The following is a 19785-nucleotide window of genomic DNA, read 5'->3' as shown; positions in this document are numbered from 1 at the left end:
GCTGCTTCCAGCATTTCTCGATTATAAACAATGTATATAAACCACACGCTGTGAACACCCTCGCCTATAAATCTTCGCCCCCCCCTCTGATCTTTTACTTAGAGAGTGTATATGCTAAAGATTCCTTGGAAAATGGTGGTTTTGACTTACGTACTGACCAGTTTTGGTTTTCCTGACTTTTGCGTAACTGATTATGCAATTCATAAGGTTTCTTATCTGATAATGACTTCGTTCTCCCCAACCCACCGCTAGCCCCAAGTAACCACAGGTCTGCTTTCTGTTGATGTTTCCGTTCTGAAGCATCTTTTTGACCCAAAGTTGATTACCTACCTCCTCTTTTTGCCCGGATTCCATTCTACAGCATAGTAGTGTTACCACCCCTGCTTGCTCTGTGTTTGCATGTTGACTGTTTTCCATTTCAGCATTGCTTTATTTTTAGTCTCTCTCTTATTTTGTTGGGATGTATCGCTTGTAAGCAGCACACAGTTGATTTTTTTTTTCTTTTCAACAACCAGATCTGTACTGCTTTATATCGGAGGAGAAATGATTTTATTTATTATTAGTAATAGAGGTTTGGTTTTTTTGGTCATCTTGTTTATGTTCTGCTGCATTTATGTTTCTGTCATTTTTTTTTTTTTCCATTTTGTGATTTTAATGAATACTACATTTATTTGCTTTTATCTTTTCTATTGAAATGGAGGATGTAAATCCCGGTTTCAATTTCGTGGGTGGTTACCTTTAAAATCCTCAAAAATCTCATTTAACTTCCCCAGCTGGAGAAGCAGAACCCAGAGTGGGCTTTGCCCCTGTCTGGTGTCGCACGGTGCTGAGGGAGAAAAGCGAGACACAGCGTCGTTAGGAGTAAACTGAGAGCCAGGCAGACAGGCTTTGGTGGTGGGGGTTAGAGTGGTTATGAAACAGCAGAGTGGGACCAGGGAAACCAGACAGAAGGTTCAGAGTGGGCAGGTGGGAGCTGGAGGAATTAACTCCCCCGTAGGCAACTTGTTTTCTCTGCCTAAATATTGATAGGGATGGATTTTATTCTTGGTTATGTTGGAATGAGGATCTCTTGTTACGAGTTGTGCCTGAAATCAACCAGACTAGCATTGAGTCTCAACACTGATTAGCTAAGTGAGCTTGAGTAAATCATACATGTTCTCTGCTGAATGTGTTGATAATAGCAGCTAAGACATAGGATTATTGTGGGGATTAACTGGGATGAGACATGTAACGTCGTGGCATAGTGCCTCATGCTTGGAAAATTCTCAATCACTGTTGTACATTATGATGTATCAGATATTAGGAGGTGAGGAATTTTAGTGTTTGTGTGTGCTGCTCCTACCTGGAGGGCTGGGAATATTTTTATCTGTTGCTTGCCGGGAGATATGAAATAATTGGGCTATTTAAAAAAATGGAGGAGAGATCAGTGGAAAGAGAAGTGAGGTGAGAGAGTTGGGGTTGGGGAGCAACAGGAATTGAAGAAGAGGAGTGCAGGCATTTGGGGCGAGAGGGAATTGGGGTAAGAGAGATACCTTGGAGAGTTCCTGGGCAGCCAAGCTCTGCAGGACTGAAGGGAGATCAGGTTCCTGGGTCCGCTGGAAGTTGCAGGGGGGAAGTACTGGGAGAATTCTGGAAGCAAAAGTGTTGAACAACAGGAGCCTGGCACAGCTGAGATCCAGTGTGTTCATGAAAAGAATGGGGACGTTCTAGGGTCATGTTTCTGGATCAGCAGTACCCTTGCCGTAATCCCTGAGGGAAAGCACTGTGGAAAGGTGGGAGTGGGGAGAGGCAAGATATCTATGGGGCGGATTGGGGAGCAGGACAGAAGGAGAGGGGAGGAGCGGGAAGTGAAAGGGAAACGTCCACAGGCACAGTCTTCACAGCTTTGGTGGAGAAACCTTACAGACCCACATTGTCTCCACATTAGATGCATTAAAGACAGTTCTCCCTCCCTTGAAGGAAATCTAGTACATGAAGGTCCGCTTTCACATTAGGAAGTGATTCCTCCTCTACCCCCACGTTTCAGAAAGACTGCATTTTTCAAGAAGATTAACTGCAGCTTACTTTGTACATAAGCTTTCCCGATTTCTTTAGTTTGCTTCTTTGTCTGTTTGTTTATTTAGGCTTTTTTTTTTTTTTTTTTTTTTTTAGAGCAGCTGTAGGTTTACAGCAAAATTGAGGGAAGGTACAGAGATTGCCTGTATACCCCTGGCTCCACATTTGTACAACCTCCCCCATTATCAACAACCCCCACTAGAGTGGGACATTTGTTAACCATGGATGAATCTACAGCGACACCTCATAACCACCCGAAGTCCATAGTTTGCACTAAGGTGCACACTTGGTGTTGTACATTCTATGGACTTGGACAAATGTATAAGGACACAGAGTCATCATTATGGTATCAATCGTACAGAGTATTTTCAGTGCCCTAAAAGTCCTCGGTGCTCAGCCTATTTATTGCTCCCTTCACCCCAACTCCTGGCAACCACTGATCCTTTTACTGTCTCCATAGTTTTGTCTTTTCCAGAATATCACGTAGTTGGAATCATACATGATGTAGCCTTTTCACATTGGCTTCTGTCACTTAGTAATTACGTGCATTTAAGTTTCTTCCATGTCTTTTCGTGGCTCGATAGCTCATTTCTCTCTTTTTAGCACTGAATCATGGTGCATTGTCTGGGCACGCCACGGTTTGTCTATCTACCTACTGAAGGAAATCTTGGTTACTCACAAGTGTTGGTGATTTTTAATAAAGCTGCTGTAAACATCCGTGTGTGAGTTTTTGTGTGGACATAGTTTTCAACTCGTTTGGATAAATACCAAGGAGGGCAGTTGCTGGATCGTACGATAAGAGTATGTTTAGTTTTGTAGGAAACCACTGATAGTGGCTGGACCACTTTGCATTCCTACCAGCAATGGATGAGAGTTGAGTATGTCTATGTATGAATGTAACATATGTTTATTTCTGGACTCTCCATTCTGTTCCATTGATCTATTTGTTTATTCTTTCACCATAGTACACTGTCTTGATTACTGTAGCTTTGTAGTAAGCCTTGAAGTCGGGTAGCGTCAGTCCTCCAATTTTGTTCTTCTCCTTCAATGTTGTGTTGGCTATTCTGGGTCTTTTGCCTCTCCATAGAAACCTTAGAATAACTTTGCCCGTATTCATAAAGTGACTTGCTGAGATTTTGATTGAGATTGCATGGAATCTATAGCTCAAGTTGGGAAGAACCGATATCTTGATACTAGTAAGTCTTCCTATCCATGAACATGGAATATGCCTCCATTTATTTAATTTTCTTTGATGTCGTCCATCAGTTTCGTAGTGTTTCTCATACAGATTTTGTACATATTTTGTTAGATTTCCCTGGTATCTCTAGTTTTGTTTTCTTAGAAGAAAAGTAAAATTTTCTTCATTCATTCTTTCCACAAATGTTTGTTGAGCTCTACCTATAGGTGCTGGATACCCCAACTAAGAAGATGGACAAGATTTGCCCGCATAGAGCTAAAGGGTCTGCATTCACTTTTCCTGTACACACCTAATACTGGAGATAAGTTACACATGTGCGGAGGCATCTGGGTGAACTGCTGTGGGTTTCTGCCAACACCTCCTGTTCAGCACAGCTCCACGTCCTGGGCATGGAGGTTCTGGAAAGGAGATTATAGCTCAATGCCTGCTGTACCCTGAGCCATCTTATCCTTGTGGTCCTGAGGGTATCAGAGAGGCTAAGAAAAAAGATTTTAAAAACTGGCCTCTTTGTATAAACCAAGGGATAAAGATTCTCTCTGAGATGGAAACGTCTGTGTCCCAGTCTGGGAGCATTGTTGTCCAGAGGGCAGAGCACAGAACGACCCAAGGGAGGATGCACCAGCCTGTTCTGAGGCTTGGATGGAGGCCAGGCAGGCTCGGCATTTGCTCCTGCTGTCATCAGATACTGACCAGGAGCCTGAGCTATGTCACAGTAGCTTACAAGTTCATGGTTCCTTCCAGAACTTACAGGCTGGTAAAGACACAGCCAAATCCACACACATCTACATTAGAGTGTTGAGTGTTCCTGGGGAGGGAACAGGAAGTGCATAAGGGTGCCTGGCCCTGCCTGGGTGTGTTGGGGGAGGGTTCATAGAGGAAATGACATTGAAGCTGAGAACTGGAGGCTAAGAAAGAATTAACCAGGTAAAGTGAAGGCAGAGAAGGGCAGGCAGAGGGAATAGCACCCAAGAAGACTTGGGGATACAAGGGAGAGGGTGGCACATGTGTGGTCCTGAAAGGGTCATGGTGGTGATGAGGGCTGATGCCAGGGGAGGCGGACGGAGGCCAGACCATGTAGGGCCCAGAAGAGGCCAAGGGCCAGTGGCCTTTCTTCCTCCCTCCCCTTCCATTAAGTAATGATTGAGCACCTACTGTGTACCGAGCACTGTCCTAGGCACTATGGGTACAGTAATGAATGGGACAGATGCTGTCCTGACCTCACAGAGCCCCCAGGCTGGCAGAGGAACGTGTTCCAGCAGGGTGCTCAAGGCTCACCTCGGAGCACCTTCCTCTTCTTTTTAAATTGAGATACAATTCACATATCATAAAATTCATCGCCCTTTTAAAGTGTGTAATTTGTGATCTTTAATGTAGTCACAAGATTTTACAACCACTCCACTATGTAATTCCGGAACGTTGTCAGCACCCCAAAAGGAAACCCTGTACCCACTAACAGTCTCTCCCGTTCCCCTCCTCTTACTCCCCTGCAACCACGAATCTACTTTCTATCTTTATGGGTTTGTCTATTCTGGATATTTCATGTAAATGGAATCATAGACTATCTGGCCTTTCATGTGTGGCTTCTTTCATTTAGCATAATGTTTTCAAGGTTCGTTTATGTTGTAGCAGGTACTTCACTCCTTTTTATGGCTGAATGATATTCCACTGTAGGACTATAACACATCTGATTCATCCGTTGGGAGACGTTTGGGTTGTTTTCACTTTGGGCTATTATAAATAATGCTGCTGTGAACATTTGTGTACAAGTTTTTGGGTGGACATACGTGTTCATTCTTCTTGGGTAGATACCTAGGAGTGGGTCATATGGTAACTCTCTTTACTTTTTGAGGTACCACTGAAAGGTTTGCCAAAGCAGCTGCACCATTTTACATTCCCACCAGTAGTGCATGAGGGTTCCAGGGTCCCCACATCTCTGCCCACACTTGTCAGTGTCTGACCTCTTTTTCTCAAATGGGCCCTGGAGAGAGGCGCCGTGGGGAAGGGCAAGGCTTGGCTCCCTGGCCTGGGGATGTGACTTTGAGGGAAGCCCAGGTCCTCCTTGACCATTTTCCACCATGGGGAAGTCATTGCCCAGGATTCTGGGGTGAAACTGCCTGGCAGTGGGACAGGCTGTACCAGCCCCTGCAGAAGCCACCATTAGACTTGACTTAGTCCCCGCCCCCAGCCCCAGGCTGCTCGGCTTCCCAGGAAGCAGCTATTTCTGGCTATTTCTGCTCCAGGGAGGAGCAGTGGTGGGTGGAAAATTTGAAATTGCTCAGTGGGGTGATTTTGGAAGTGCAGTGCCCTGAGGACTCAGGATAACCTTGACTCAAGAGTAAAGGGGCTGCTTTCTGAGAGTACTGTCCCTTCCGGCATTGTCCAAGCAGCAGGTGGGCCCCCTACAATCCTGACAGCATCCTGAGGTGGGGGAGAGAGCTGGCTGAGGTGCTGGACCCCATGAAACTCTGGGCTGGGACCTGAGGAAGGGGAGGAAATGGGATCTGTGTGGTTAGGAATTTCCATGGAGGAGGTACAGGTCCGTGGGTGGGGTGCGGTAACTGGAGGCAGGTCACCCGAGTTCTTGGGATCAGATAGGATGTGGTCTGCCAAGAGTGGAGATGTAGCAGGAAGACAGCAGAGGACGCCCTGGAGTTCAGGCTCTGGAGTCAGCCCCAGAGCTGCCACCCATTGGCCACAGGACTCAGGCTAAGTGTTGACCTCAGCGTCCCCATCTGCAAACTACATGAACAAGGTTGCTGTAGCGATCGTTAGCAATTGTTGGCTTTCTTATCCTGTGATGTTCTAGAACACTGAACTAGTGGCAATGCTCTTGCCCTTTCTTTTAGCTTTTGGCCATCTCTGTAGCTCTCTTCACACTAACATCTGCATCCCATCCTGCGCTTTTCTTAGCTGCCCATGTTCCCTTTCCTGGGCCCTTGTTTGGTACAATTTTAGCCAAGTGGTCAAGTGGTCCGTCTTCAGAGGCAGCCAGGTCTGAGGTAGAATCCCAGCTCTGCCATTCTCAGCCACTTGGCTGTGGGCAAAGTCATTCACGTGTTCAAGCCTGAGCCTCAGTTTTCTCATCTGTAAATTGGGGCAATAATAACAGCCAGTTGATTAATCATAGCAGGTCGTTAACCCTCATAACTGGATGAGAAGGACTAATTGATTTAATGGATGTAAAGTGCTTAACACCATGCCTGGCACTCAGTTAGTGCTGTGCTGTAGAAAGAACACCAAGGGCACAGGGCAGGGGGAGTGAGGACTGGGCTCCTGGGTGGGAGGACGGCGAGAGTGCCCTGGCCTGAGGGTGGGGCTGAAGGACTCCTGCGGGCAGCTGCCAGGTCGGGCTGCATGGACAGTGGAGGCTCGGGGAGGGTTATTGCTGCTTTGTTTCTTCGTACAAAATTCACACTGGTTGCGCTTCAGTCCTCGAGTCACACTCCTTATGGTGCCCTGTGTCCATGGGACTATGCACATGTCCCCAGGAGGAGAACATGTCCCCACTGTCCCATGGCCCCAAGAACAAGCAGCCCTGTGGGCCCAGGACCTGTCTTCCCTTCCTCTAGTCCTTCCTTTGTTCATTCACACAGGTGCTGTCGCTACAATACATTGAGTCCCTGCTATGAGCCAGGCTTCCTAGTGGGCACTGGGGACACCAGCCAATGAGATGGACATGTCCCTGTCCTCATGGAGCCCCAGAAACTAAATAAATAACGATATAATTCTTATGTACTAACTAATCACCTTCTAATTATAATTGGGATAGGCACTGCTGCAAAGCAAAAATGCAGGAACGCAGGGTACTGTGGGAGAGACTAAGTCGGGCAACCAGATTGAGATTGGGGTGATCAGGGAAGGCCTCTTAGAGGAGGTGACATTTTGCTTGGAACTGAAGGATGAAGAGGAGAGTGCTGGCTTAAGAGTGGGAATAAAGTGTGTGTGTAAAGGCCTTGAGTAGCTGAGTTTTTGTTTTGTTTTAGTTTTGGAAATGAAAGAAGCCATATAACTGAATCAGTGAGTGACTGGGGAGGGTGGTGGGAAGATGGGATGAGTGGGGGTGGGGAGGGGCAAAGACTTGCTGCATCTTGGAGGCAGTGGGAAGATGAGGTCACATTGCTGGGCACTGTGTGGGAAAGGAAGTGAAATGGAAAGGGAGGAGGGCTTGGTGAATGGGTACCCCACAAACATGACTGTGCAAATCACAAGGCCAGGTGGCAGCAGCTCAGCCCCAGGGCACCCCTGGCAGACGTAGATACTCCAAGGTCCACGTCTGGTGGGCAGACACCTCTGTTTTGCTGTCCCTGTTCCCCCAAAGCAGGAGCAGGAACCACACCTGTGGTTGCATGTTACTGACCAGCTCGAGGTCGAGCAGCTCTACTCTGTGGGGCAGAGCGGGTCAGGTGGCAAAGAAAACACAAGCTTGTCAGCAGTGATTTCTCCCCGCCAAGGCAGCCGCCACCAGCTTCCTGCCGAGAGGGGCCGGTTCAGCCTCACTTGCCACAGCTGGAGATGGAGGGGAGCAGATGGCCCTGCTTGGCCCAGATTCCAGCCAGATTGTCAGGGAGGTGTGGGCAGAGCGAGGGTGTTGGCGTCAGGAGCGGGAATACACAAGAGGAGGGCAGGAGGCACCTCTTTGCTATTGCCATGGGGTCTTGCCTGTATGAGGGGCGGTGGAGATACTGACGGTGGCTTCACTGTGGTCCTTGAATGAGCAGATGCTCAGAGCCCCCTGGAGAGAGACGGCCTCTGTCTTGTATGACCAGGTTGAGAGCTCTTGAGAAATGCAAGATGTTGATGGTTAGATCCTCAGCACCCAGCATAGGGCGGGGCCAGGCAGGAGCTCAGTGGTTGTTTTTTATTTTTATTTCTAAAAGAAATGATAGTAGTAGCTCTCAGGGGTTGTTTTAATTCATCCTCATAGCAACCCCACAAAGGAGGTGCTGTTGTGACCCCATTTTACAGATGAGGACACTGAGGCACAGAGAAGAAGAATAACTTGCTTGAAGCCACAGCTGAACAAATGCACGAGAACAGCTGAGTCACTCTGACAAACTGATGGTCGAGTCTGGGAGTTGAGGCTTTGGGGGCAGGGAGCAGAGCTGAGTGTGGGCAACAAGGAAAGTGGTGGATGCTCCTAGCTGGAAGGGGGAGCATGCCCCCTCTTCGTGTTCCATAAGCTTCAGTGGAGCCCTTAGACCCTGCCAAGCTAGCTTCCTGTATTGTGTAAGGTGCTCAGAGAGCAAGAGATAAGCCTGGGGAGGTTGGGAAACAGGACTACTGAGCAGGTACGGCTGAGCAGGCTGTGCACTGCACAACTCCCGAGCAAGCCATTCACACAGATGATGATTATATGATTCCCCTGGAGTTGTGCAAGGTGGTAGCCCTGAGGGTGGGACCACACCATGCAGGATCTGGAAGACAAGGGTTAGCAAACCTTTTCTGTAAAGGGCCCGATAGTAAACATTTTAGACTGTGTGGGCCACACTGTCTCTACTGTAACTACTCAACTCTGCTGTTGTGGAGTGACAGCGGTCATAAGTGATACGGAAATGAATGAGTGCAGATGTGTTCCAATAAAACTTTATTTACAGAAATAGGCTGCCTGCCAGATTTGGCCTATGGGCCGTCGTTTGCTGACCCCAGTGAAGGCCACGGAAGGATTTTGAACTTTATTCAAAGAGCAATGTGGAGCCCGGAGAGTGTTCTAAGCAGGGAGTGAGAGGAGGCAAATTTACATTTAATACCGTCCTGAAAAATTTGACTGTGTCCCGCCTCTCTCCCCCCCCCGAGGGCTACATGTTTGCAAGAAGAGGCTTGGCCTGGGACCGGAGGGCCTCTGATGCTTTCAGAGGTCACTGCTGTCCATTCTCGGTCACCTCTTCCTCACGCCAGCTCTCAGCACAGGTCTGGTCCCTCAGATGGGCTCCCGCAGTGCCGGTGCCCCTTTCTGACCTCAGGGGCAGAGGAGAGCAGGCCTGTGCTCATCAGCCTGGGCTTTGAAATCAGAGGGTCTCATTTCCTTCTCTTGACCATGTATGACTGTGAGCTGCACTTTCCTGAGCCTGTCTCCTCTTCTCCATAAGGGGATAATTACAGACATAAAGCCGTGGAAGAAAGTGGTCCTGCATTGACCTGGGTGCATAAAAAGGACTCAGTAAGAAGACACTGTTGCTAGAAGCATCTTTTGTCTCACTGAACCCCAGAGGCAGGAGAGCCTGGTCGTGCACTGGCTGGTGGGGTCTTTGCTCCAGTGAGCTGTGTCCAGAACCAGGCTCCCAGCTGGAGCCCAAGTAGAACTGCTGAGGGGACCTTGGCTCATGAATAATACAGGCTCCTTAGAGATGGGGGTGACTTGTCCCACCTCTTGGACTGAAAATAACTGCCCGCCCTTAGGGTAATTACATGTTTTGGGCTCCCACACTGCATGGAGAACACCCCTATAATTATTGAGCATAAAATGCTGCATTTGGCAGCTGAAGCTTAATTTCTGCTTCAAAGAGTATCTCCTGGATAGGAAGCCTGGTCCACCACCCACCCCCATGGGATTTGAACCCTTGCCTCATGTGAGCAGAACCTTCCAGAATCCCATCCTGGACAGGGACATAAAGGCCACTTCTACTCTCCCAAGGCCATCTGTCAGGCCTAGGACACCCCCACTGGCCTGTGGACAGGCTGGGTCTTGTTGCTCAGTGGCTTTGCCATATATCTCCTCTCATGGCCCTCAGGCTGGGACCAGCTACCTGGTCATCCACCGCTCTGCAGGAGGGACCCATGAGCAGTGCTGCTTATCACAGACACGAGCCATTTGGGGTCAGCACCAGAGGGCGATGGAGAGGCTGTGTCCTTGGTCTGAGCTAAGGAGCTGCTGATTAGGTCACAGTCCTGGAAGGGTTGTTGAGGAGTTACTGTGTGCCAGGCCCTAGGCAAAGAGCAGTAAGTGCCAGGACACTGCCCTGCCTTCTTGGGGCCTAGTGTCCCATTGCAGACAGACCCAAAGCCCATGTTTACCCAAATAGTTATATAATTGTAATTGTGATAAGGCTATAAATGAGAGGCATAGGGGTAATGGGTACATAGCAGGGGTGTGGTACCCTTATCTGGGGAGTTTGCATTGAGACCTAAACGATGAGGAGTGAGGCAGGGGTGTGTGTGTGTGTGTGTGTGTGTGTTAGAGATGGATGAAGGTAGATGGATGGATGGATGGATGATTAAATCGTCCAGGCAATGGGAACTGGCTATGCAAAAAGCTCAGGCCAGAGGAAGTATGGTGACTCTAGCTGACACAAGACTGTTATGGAAGATGTTTGGACTTTACGAAATGAGACTGCAGAGGTAGGTAGGTAGGAGCACTGTGTACAGCCGAGCAAGTTGTGTGCCACACTGCTCCAGGGGTGCCAGTCTTATAGGCCACAGTGTGAACGGTGCCCCCTGGAATTGTGCCAGATGGAGGCCTGCAGGTAGGGATAAACCCATGGTAAGTGTTTTGGACATTGTTCCTGGAGTAGTGGGGAGCCGTGGAAGGGTTTTAGCCTTGGTGATGGGGCTAATTTCCGTTCATAATGCCCCAAAAAGTATAAACAAACAAGACTATTTGTGTCAGGGCCTGGGGAGAGTGGGTCTTACCTGGGCCCCCTGAATACCTGCGCACCTGGTGTGGGACGGGATGCTCACTCCTCTCCCCTCTGTTGCAGTACGCTACTTCCTGAAGAATAAGGTCAGCCCTGACTTGTGCAATGAAGACGGACTCACAGCCCTGCACCAGGTAAGGCTGGGCTCCCCGCCTGGGTACGTGCCCCATCTCCCTGCTTTTTCCCGCCCGGAACCCTCAGGGAGGAGGGAGGGAAGGGAAGCTGCAGCTGCCCCATCTGAAAGGATCTGTCTGCTTCGGGGATGTGTGTGTCTGTTACAAACACATCACAGAGCCATTGTGCACACACGTGTGACACACACACAGTCTCCGTGGACAGGGAGCCTTTGTCTACTGCATCCTCACGGCCCAGCAAAGGGTTTGACAAACAAAGCGAGTTTGTTTGGGGCTTGACAGTTTCAGAAGCACATTCGTTCACACCCACCAAGGCATCCATCTACCTTGGTGACAAAGGTGATTGACAGAGGAGTTATGTGACCTGCTTAAGGTTAGAGTCATGAACTATAGCCGTGAACAACATACCTCCTTTCTAAGGAAGTGCAATGGGTTCAGCCCCCTTGGCCGGGAAGGGCTGCTGGCTGTCATCTCTTACCTGGACGCTGCATCAGTCTCCTAACTGCTCCCCAGCATGGAGTTGGCCCTGCCATGATTCATTCTCCATGCAGTGGCCACAGGGATGCTCAAGCCAAAAGTCTACTGGTGGTACTTGGTGTGTTCTGGTGTCTTCCCACAAGGCTCCACGAGGCCTGGCCCCTAATGAGCCTTCATGCTTCCTGGCAATCTGAGCTGCAGCCACATGGCTTTTTGGTTCCTTGCACACACTGCGCTGCTCTACACCACACTTCCCATGTGCACTGGTTATCCCCAGTGGACAACAAGAGCCTGAGAGCTGCGCTGTGATGTACCTGTCCTTTTCTCCTGGGCACCCCCTTTGTTTGTCATTTTAGCCATTAGTGTGATCATTTGAGGTTGGTCCCCGCTATCCAGACTCTGAGCTGCGCAAGGGCAGAGCCCATGTCTCTTGTTCTTTGGTCTATCCCAGCATCTTTCTCCATGCTGGCATACAGTGGTGCTCAATATGTGCATACTGACTTAATGAATGAATGCACTGAAGACTCCCTGTGCCCTGACCCAAGTTTCTGAGCGGGTGGACGTAAATGCAGCCTGGCAGACAGGAGGCCAGGCTGCTGGAACCCTGGGCTGGTGAGAGACTCTCCATCACCCTATGAGGGCAGGAAGGGATGGATGGAGATCACTGCCCTACCGCTAAGCCCCCAGGACAAGTCCCCACCCTGCGGCATCAGCCAGGTGGCTTCCTGTGTGTCCATTCTGCCTCTCCTCCTGTCCCATAAGGCTTCAGCTGTCCACAGATTCTAGCTATGTGTCTTGGGCAAGTTACTTAAGCTCTCTGTGCCTCACTTTCCTCATCTGTAAAAGAGGAAAACAAGTACCCATCTCACTGAGTTGTTACGAGGATTAAATGAGTTCACATAAAAACCCTACACGCATCACTTAATGCTGGATAACTATTAGATAGCATTATTATTAAAATGTGTCACATGTTCATTTCTCTACAAAGCCACTTGTTTCACTTATATGAAGTGTGGATCGATTCTCACAACAACCCTTGGAAATAGTATTATCCCCATTTTACAGCTTAGGAAACTGAGGCTCAGGGCTAGCACTGTGTAATAGAAGTGCCTATGATGATGGAATGTTCTGTACATCTGCACTGTCCAGTATGGTAACCACCAGCCACAGCAGTTACAGAGCCCTCCAAGTGTTCTGAGGATTAAATGAGGCAAAGCACCGCCAAGGGTTAGCGAGGTGCGAGGGGCGTGGCCTTGGGAACTGCTCAAAAAGCCCTCACTATTGTTAGTGACCGTGTGGCGTGTTATTACTACCTCCGTTGCGGGGCTGTCTTTATTGTTGTCATTGTAATCACGAATGCTCCAACACAACAAGGGAGCATGTTGAGAAGAGCTTCCCGTGCCTGCGAAGGAGTGTGCATTTGCTTCTCCTGACAACAGGGAGCCTTCAGAGGTTTGTAAACTGAGAGCAACATGTGTGGATTAATGAGGGTGTGCGGAAGAGGAGCGGCAGGGAGGCGGGAGAGGTGACGAAGCCTCAACCAAGGCAGTGGGAATGGAGCAGCGATTTAGGAGATGGGATTCACATCCGGTGATACATTGGACGTGGGAAGTGAGGAGGCGGAGGAGTCATCCAACTGCCAGGTGCCGGTTTCCACCTGGGGGAATACAGGAGGGGAGGCCTGCCCACTCCACCACGTGCCCCCCCACTCCCGCCCTCGCATTGCACCCCTGCACCCAGACCCCATCCAGCCCTTGCTCAGACCCTGTCTCCTAGGTGCAGGCTGCTCCAGCCCCTGAGCCTCTCTCTCACCAGATGGCAATTCTAAGTGCACAATCCTCTTCCCCCTCAACCTGAGGCCCTCCCCCACCATCCTCATGTTTTCTGCAGCCCCTGTGGGTGGGGGTTTCTGGCCCTCCGGTCCCCTGACTCCAGGGGGCTGCTTCTTCTCCTATAGACCGGGGCCTTCCTGACCCATGTCCAAGTGACCGCCTGAGGCTCCTCGCTTTTCTCCGCCGCCTCACTCCGGCGCCTTTGGCGCCCTCTGCCGGCAGCGCCGCGCCACTGCATGTTCTCACCCCGACCTGAGGCAGCGCCCCGCCCCACCTCACGTCATCACCTGGGCCCTGCCTGTCCGGAGAGATGCCGTCAGACCCAGCCAACCCCAGACTGGCTGGCGCAAAAAGAGAACCTGGGTCTCTGGCACCATACGTGTAAATGACTTCTCCTTTCCCGCACGTCCTCTGGCTCTGAGCCCTGGCTCCGCGGGGGATGGTGGTGCTGCCCCATTCCCATCCCCATCCCCACACCCACAGGAGGCCCCCCCTCCTTCTGCTGCCATTTAGTCACTTGTCCCCATGCCTACGGTCCACTTCTGCAGGCTAGGCTGCCACCATCTCTTAACTGGGTGATTTCAACATAGATCCTCACCATCCCTCTTCTCCCCAAAGAAGCGTGCACACGCAATCTGTTCTCCACCTGCAACAAGAGGAGGGTTTTTTTTTAAGCACCGCTGATGGTGCTGCGCTCTGTGCTCTGAGTATAACTCTGCCACGTCTCCCATTGCACTGAGGGCCGAACCCTTCCCTGGACAGGCTGTGCTGAGCACAGTCCCCTGCTGACTTCTCCATCCTGCAATCTGTAAAGTGGCTTCCTCCTCTGTCCTCCCCTCCCCTCCCCTAGCCTGAGGCCTGTCTGTCCCCTGGGAATCTTTCACTCTCTGTCCCTGGGGTTAGGGGCTCCAGTGGCTGTCAGAGTCATGTGTCTCTTTGAGGGACTACAGGCTCCTGACTCTTCCCTCTCCCTGGGGCTGACCCACGTGGGGACAGGCAGAAGCACAAACATGGCTGTCTTCTTGCAAAGACTGTCTGGGGACCCCCAGAGCCCTCACTCAGAGTTGGGTTCTTTAGGGGGAGGTTTGGTTACTTGGCACTTACCCAAGAACTGAGCTCCTGAATCAGAAATTCCTAAGTTAAGGGTTTCAAACTATGATCGATCTAGGGCCACACCTTGGAGGCCACTGCTGGGAAGGGGAACCCTCCTAATCGCCCCAGCTTTCCCCCTTCCCCTGCTTCAACCCCTGCAGCCCTGCTTGAATCTATTGGTTATCTAAGTTAGAGTTCTGCATACAATTTTGTTTCTGGAATTAAAAAGAAATGGTTTTAAAACCTCATTCAAAAATTTGTCTCATTCCACCAACTTTCAAAGCATTTTATAGCTGATTTTATAAAAAATATTATCTTTATATTTTTGTCCTGTATATTATAAACATACTCACCAGGAAGCAAGCTCAGAAAGGTTAAGAGACTTGCCCAAGATCACACAGCATATACATACTGGATCTGGGTTCAAATTCAGTCAGTTTGGCTCCACTGTCTTCCTTGCGGCCTGTCCGAGTGAACTTGGTGCGTCCCCACCAGAGCTTGGGTCCTTGCCTGGAGCTCACCCTGCCTGTGTCGCCCCCCGCAGTGTTGCATCGACAACTTCGAGGAAATCGTCAAGCTGCTCCTTTCCCACGGTGCGAACGTGAATGCCAAGGACAACGAGTTGTGGACGCCCCTGCATGCCGCGGCCACCTGCGGCCACATCAACCTGGTGAAAATCCTCGTTCAGTAGTACGTGCCCCTCTCTCCCCCAACAACAGCCTCCCCTCGGCCTTCGCTTTTCTCTAAGTTCTTTTTTGTGTGTCTTTCATCTCTTTCCTCTCCCTCTACTTTTCTCTCTGCCCCTTTCTCTGTGCCTCAGTGCCTGTGATTTTCTCTTTCTCCCTACATCCTCTGGTCATCTCTGCCTTTCTCTCTGTTTCTACCTCTCTCCTCTCCTTTCCCTAAACGCCCTTCTTCTCCACCTCGGTGTGTCTTTCTCTCTTTTTCTTTCCTTCTCTCTCTCTCTCCTTCACTCTGGTCTCACTCCGTCTTTTGCACTTTGTGTCTCCTTCATTATCTCTCTCTCCATTCTCTTTCTTTCCCCCAGATTTTATTGTGGTAAAAGGTACATGACATAAAATTTACCATTGTAACCATTTTTAAGTGTGCAGTGAAGTGGTAGTACATTCACATTCTTGTTTAAGTACATTTACACCAACCATCTCTAGAAGTCTTTCATCTTCTCCAGCTGGAACTCTGTTTCCATTAAACAATAACTTTCCATTCTGCCTCCCCCACTACCCCCCAGCTCCTGGAAACCACCATTCTACTTTCTCTATGGTTTTGACTACTCCAGTTACTTACATAAGCGGAATCGTATACCATGTTTCCCCGAAAATAAGACCTAGCCGGACAATCAACTCTAATGCGTCTTTTGGAGCAAAAATTAATATAAGACCCGTGTTTTGCTCCAAAAGACGCACTAGAGCTGATTGTTCGGCTAGGTCTTATTTTCGAGGAAACATGGTAGTATTTGTCTTTTTGTGACTGGTTTTATTTCACTTAGCATAATATCCTCAAGGTTCATCCATGTTGTAGCAAATGTCAGAATTTCCTTTTTAAGGCTGAATAATATTTTTATTGCCTAAATACCTACACCACATTTGCTTATCCATTTTTCTGTCGATGGGCACTTAGGTTGCTTCTAGGTTTTCGCTATTGTGAATAATGCTTCTATAAACATGTCTCAAGATCCTGCTTTCAATTCTTTTGAGTATACACCCAGAAGTGCATTTGCTGGATCATATGGTCGTTCTATTTTTAGTTTTTTGAGGGACTGCCATATTATTTCTCACAGCAGCTGCACCATTTTACATTCCCACCAAAAGTAAACAAGGGTTTCTGTTTCTCCACATCCTTGCCAACACTTACGCGTATTTTCTGGGGTTTTTTTTGTTGTTGTTGTTTGTAGTAACCATCGTAATGGGTGTGAGGAGGTATCTTATTGTAGTTTTGATTTGCATTTCCCTAATGATTAGTGATGTTGAGCATCTTTTCATGTGTTTATTGGCCATTTGTATATCTTCTTTGGAGAAATTTCTATTCAAGTCTTTAGCCCATTTTTGAATTGGGTTGTTTGATTTTTTGTTGTTGTTACTGAGTTTTAGTTCTTTATATATTCTGGATATTAATCCCATACCACATATATAATTTGCAAATATTTTCTCCCCTTCTATGGGTTGTCTTTTTACTATGCTGTTAGTATCTTGATTTTTAAAATTTTTAAATTTTCATGGAGTCGTTTGTCTATTTTTTCTTTTGTTGCCTGTGCCTTTAATGTATCAAGAAATCATTGCAAAATCCAATGTTGTGAAGCTTTTGCCTTATGTTTCTAAGCGTTTTATAGTTTTAGGTCTTATATTAAGATCGTGATCCATTTTGAGTTAATTTTTAAATATGGTGTTAGGTAAGAGTTCAACTTCACTTTTTTGCAGATTATCCTGTTTTCTCAGCACCATTTATTGACAAGACTTAACTTTCCCCATTGAGTGGTCTTGTCGAAACTCCTTATACCATATATGTGAGAGGTTCTCTAATCTTTCTGGGCTCTGTATTCTATTCCATTGGTCTATGTGTCTTTATTTCAGTGACATACTGTTTTGATTATTGTAGCTTTGTAGTAAGTTTTGAAATCAGGAAGTGTGAATTCTCTATATTTGTTCTTTTTCAAGATTGTTTTGGCTATTTGGAATCCTTGAGATTCCATATGAATTTTAGGATGGATTTTTCTATTTCTGCAAAAAAAAAATTCATTGGGATTTTGATAGGAATTGCATTGAATCTGTAGATAGTTTTGAATAGTATCGACATCTTAAGAATATTAAGACTATCAGTCCATGCACATGAGATGTATTTCCACGTCTTCTTTAATTTCTTTCAGCAATGCTTTGTAGTGGTCATTGTACAAGTCTTTTGCCAAAGTACTTTACTCTGTCTGGTGCTGTTGTAAATGAACTTATTGTTCGTAATTTTCTTTTCATATTATTCATTGTTAGTGTATAGAAATGCAATTTAGTTGTGTGTGTTGACCTTGTATCCTGCTAATTTGCTGAATTCATTTTAGTTCTAACATTTTTATGTGGACTCTTTAGGGTTTTCTGCATATAAAATCATATTATCTGTGAATAGAGATAATTTTACTTCTTCTCTTCCCATTTGGATGCCTTTTATTTCTTTTCATTGCCGAACTTCCCTAGCTAGAGCTTCCAGTATTGTGTTGAATAGAAGTGGCAAAAGCAAACATCTTTGCCTTGTTTCTGAACTTAGGGGGAAAGCTTTCAGTATTTCACCATTAAGTTTGATGTTCACCGTGGTTTTTCTCTAATATGGCTTTTATTATGTTGAGTTAGTTTCCTCCTATTCCTAGTTTGTTGTGTGCTTTTAATCATGAAAGCTTGTTTAATTTTTGTCAAATGCTTATTCTGTATCAGTTGAGATGCTCATATGGTTTTTCCCCCTTCGTTCTGTTATTGTACATCAATTACTATACATCAGCCAATTTTTATATGTTGAACTAGCCTTACAGTACACAAATAAATCCCCATTTGGTCATGGTGTATAATCCTTTTAATATGTTGCTGAATTGGGCTTATTAGTATTTTGTTGAGAATTTTTCCATGTGTTTATAGGGATTTTGGTCTGTGATTTTCTTTTCTTGTGGTGTCTTCATCTGGCTTTGGTATCAGGATATAGTTCTCTTTTGTTAAATATCTTTTTCTCTGTTGGTCTCCAAGAGTCTGTGAGTCTGTGTTTATCTCTTCTGCTCTCTTTATGTGTTATTCCCATTTTTGTTTTTCTTGCTATCAAAAAAAAGGCAAGCGTACTTTCTGGGTCCTGCCCCCCAAATTCTGTTCATATGTTTTTCTTTGGAGCAGAACTTGCTTTTGGGGGCTCTGTGCAACAGTATCTTTCCCAGGAATAAGGCCATGTCTCTCTATACTGCTCTGATGGTCTTTTCCTGCCCTGAAATTCTTTCTAACTTGCTCAAGTTCTACAAACACATAAAAAAAGAGCAACATGCAATTTTAAGTGTATTCCATTAAATTCATCGAATAATTTATGGGCACTTGAGCTGGGCCAGGCCCTGTACACTTAGTGTAGCGGGCCAGCCGCCACGAGTCGAACGGTTCCTGACAAGGGGAGTGGGAATGAAAAAAAAGACACTCACACATATGATGATGGCGATCGCGGACTTCAGTGATCCTGAAGACGCTGAGTTTATTCTGTCCCCAGAATTTATACCTTCTGTGGACGTGCAGTTTAACAAGTACAAAAATGCATTACCTAGTTAACAGTGAATCTTTAACTTTAACACAGGAGACACAAAATTTACTGAAACTCCCATATGTAATTATCTTATCAATTGCCCTGATAGGCATCAGCCTTCTGTTCTGGGAACTGGCCACTCCCACCACATTCCTGAGCAGCATGCAAGCACTCTCCAGATGCAGGCAGAGACAATTGCTTCAGGGGGAGGAAATAGGTTAAGTATAAACCGAGCCATTCTGTTAAGGCTTTAAAGTTAACTGCAACCATGGCTCCCCACACTTAGGGATGCAAAAGTTCTGAAGAACCAGGTAGGAAATCAAGTGATTTCAGTACCAGAGTGAGACCAGTGGGTTGGGGTCTGAGAAGATCCAGGAGACTATCTGAGTGTAGGGAGTCAGGAAGAATGGCCAAGAGCAGGTGACCTTTTCTGGAGGTCTTGAAGGACAGCGGGATCCATTGGGTGGCTGCTGGGGGGATGGAGATGACAATCCTGCTGCCTTGGCGCAAAGCAGTGGATTAGCTTGCCCAAGGGTACACAGGAGCTCAGAGAGGTCACACTGGAGGGCTGTTAGCCTAAACGACTGGCTAGTGGCCCATGCCTGCGCCTCTGATGAGAATCTGGATGTGGCTAAGTCTTCCTGGAGCATCGAATGCCCACTGCCCAATCAGTAACGGTGCGAGTGGAAAAGGAGGGTGCCAGCCTGGTACAGTGAGTCCCCAATGCTGATCTGTACCAGACACCTGTGGGGCATCGGTTTAGAATATATAACCTGAGCCCCACCCGCAGAGTCTCTGTTTCAGGAGGTCTGGAGTGAAGCCCAGGATGCTGCATTTTATTTTAGGAGTTCCAGGTAATTCTGTTGCAGGGCATCCCAGGACCATGTGTAGGAACCATTGGCCCAAAAGGCAGATTCTGCCAGGGAGCCCCAGGCTCTGTCCTGTCCCTGTGCTGGTCAGCCTTTTGGGCAGGGACTTGGAACAGGAGGTGGGGGGTAGCCAAGAATGTTTCTATAGGTGGGCAACGATGAAAATAGAACATGGAGAAGTAAAAAGAACTGGCCCAGGAGAGACCCGGGTTTGAGTCTTGACCCTCCCGC

General features: G+C 47.6%; 1 protein-coding gene across 2 annotated transcripts in view; it reads left to right on the top strand.

Moving 5' to 3' along the window:
- The window catches only part of PPP1R16B (protein phosphatase 1 regulatory subunit 16B), a 92196-nt gene that overhangs the window by 59729 nt on the left and 12682 nt on the right, over nt 1-19785 (top strand). For both annotated transcript variants that reach the window (XM_019749132.2, XM_074318344.1), the window contains exons 3-4: nt 10948-11018; nt 14964-15109. In XM_019749132.2, the coding sequence (XP_019604691.1) occupies nt 10948-11018; nt 14964-15109 (217 nt within the window). The remainder of the gene's footprint in view (nt 1-10947; nt 11019-14963; nt 15110-19785) is intronic.

The sequence above is a fragment of the Rhinolophus sinicus genome, linkage group LG13 (assembly GCF_036562045.2).
Source record: "Rhinolophus sinicus isolate RSC01 linkage group LG13, ASM3656204v1, whole genome shotgun sequence".
Lineage (NCBI taxonomy): Eukaryota > Metazoa > Chordata > Mammalia > Chiroptera > Rhinolophidae > Rhinolophus > Rhinolophus sinicus.
The sequence above is the reverse complement of the archived record's forward strand: the minus strand, read 5'-3'. Positions and strand labels throughout refer to the sequence as shown.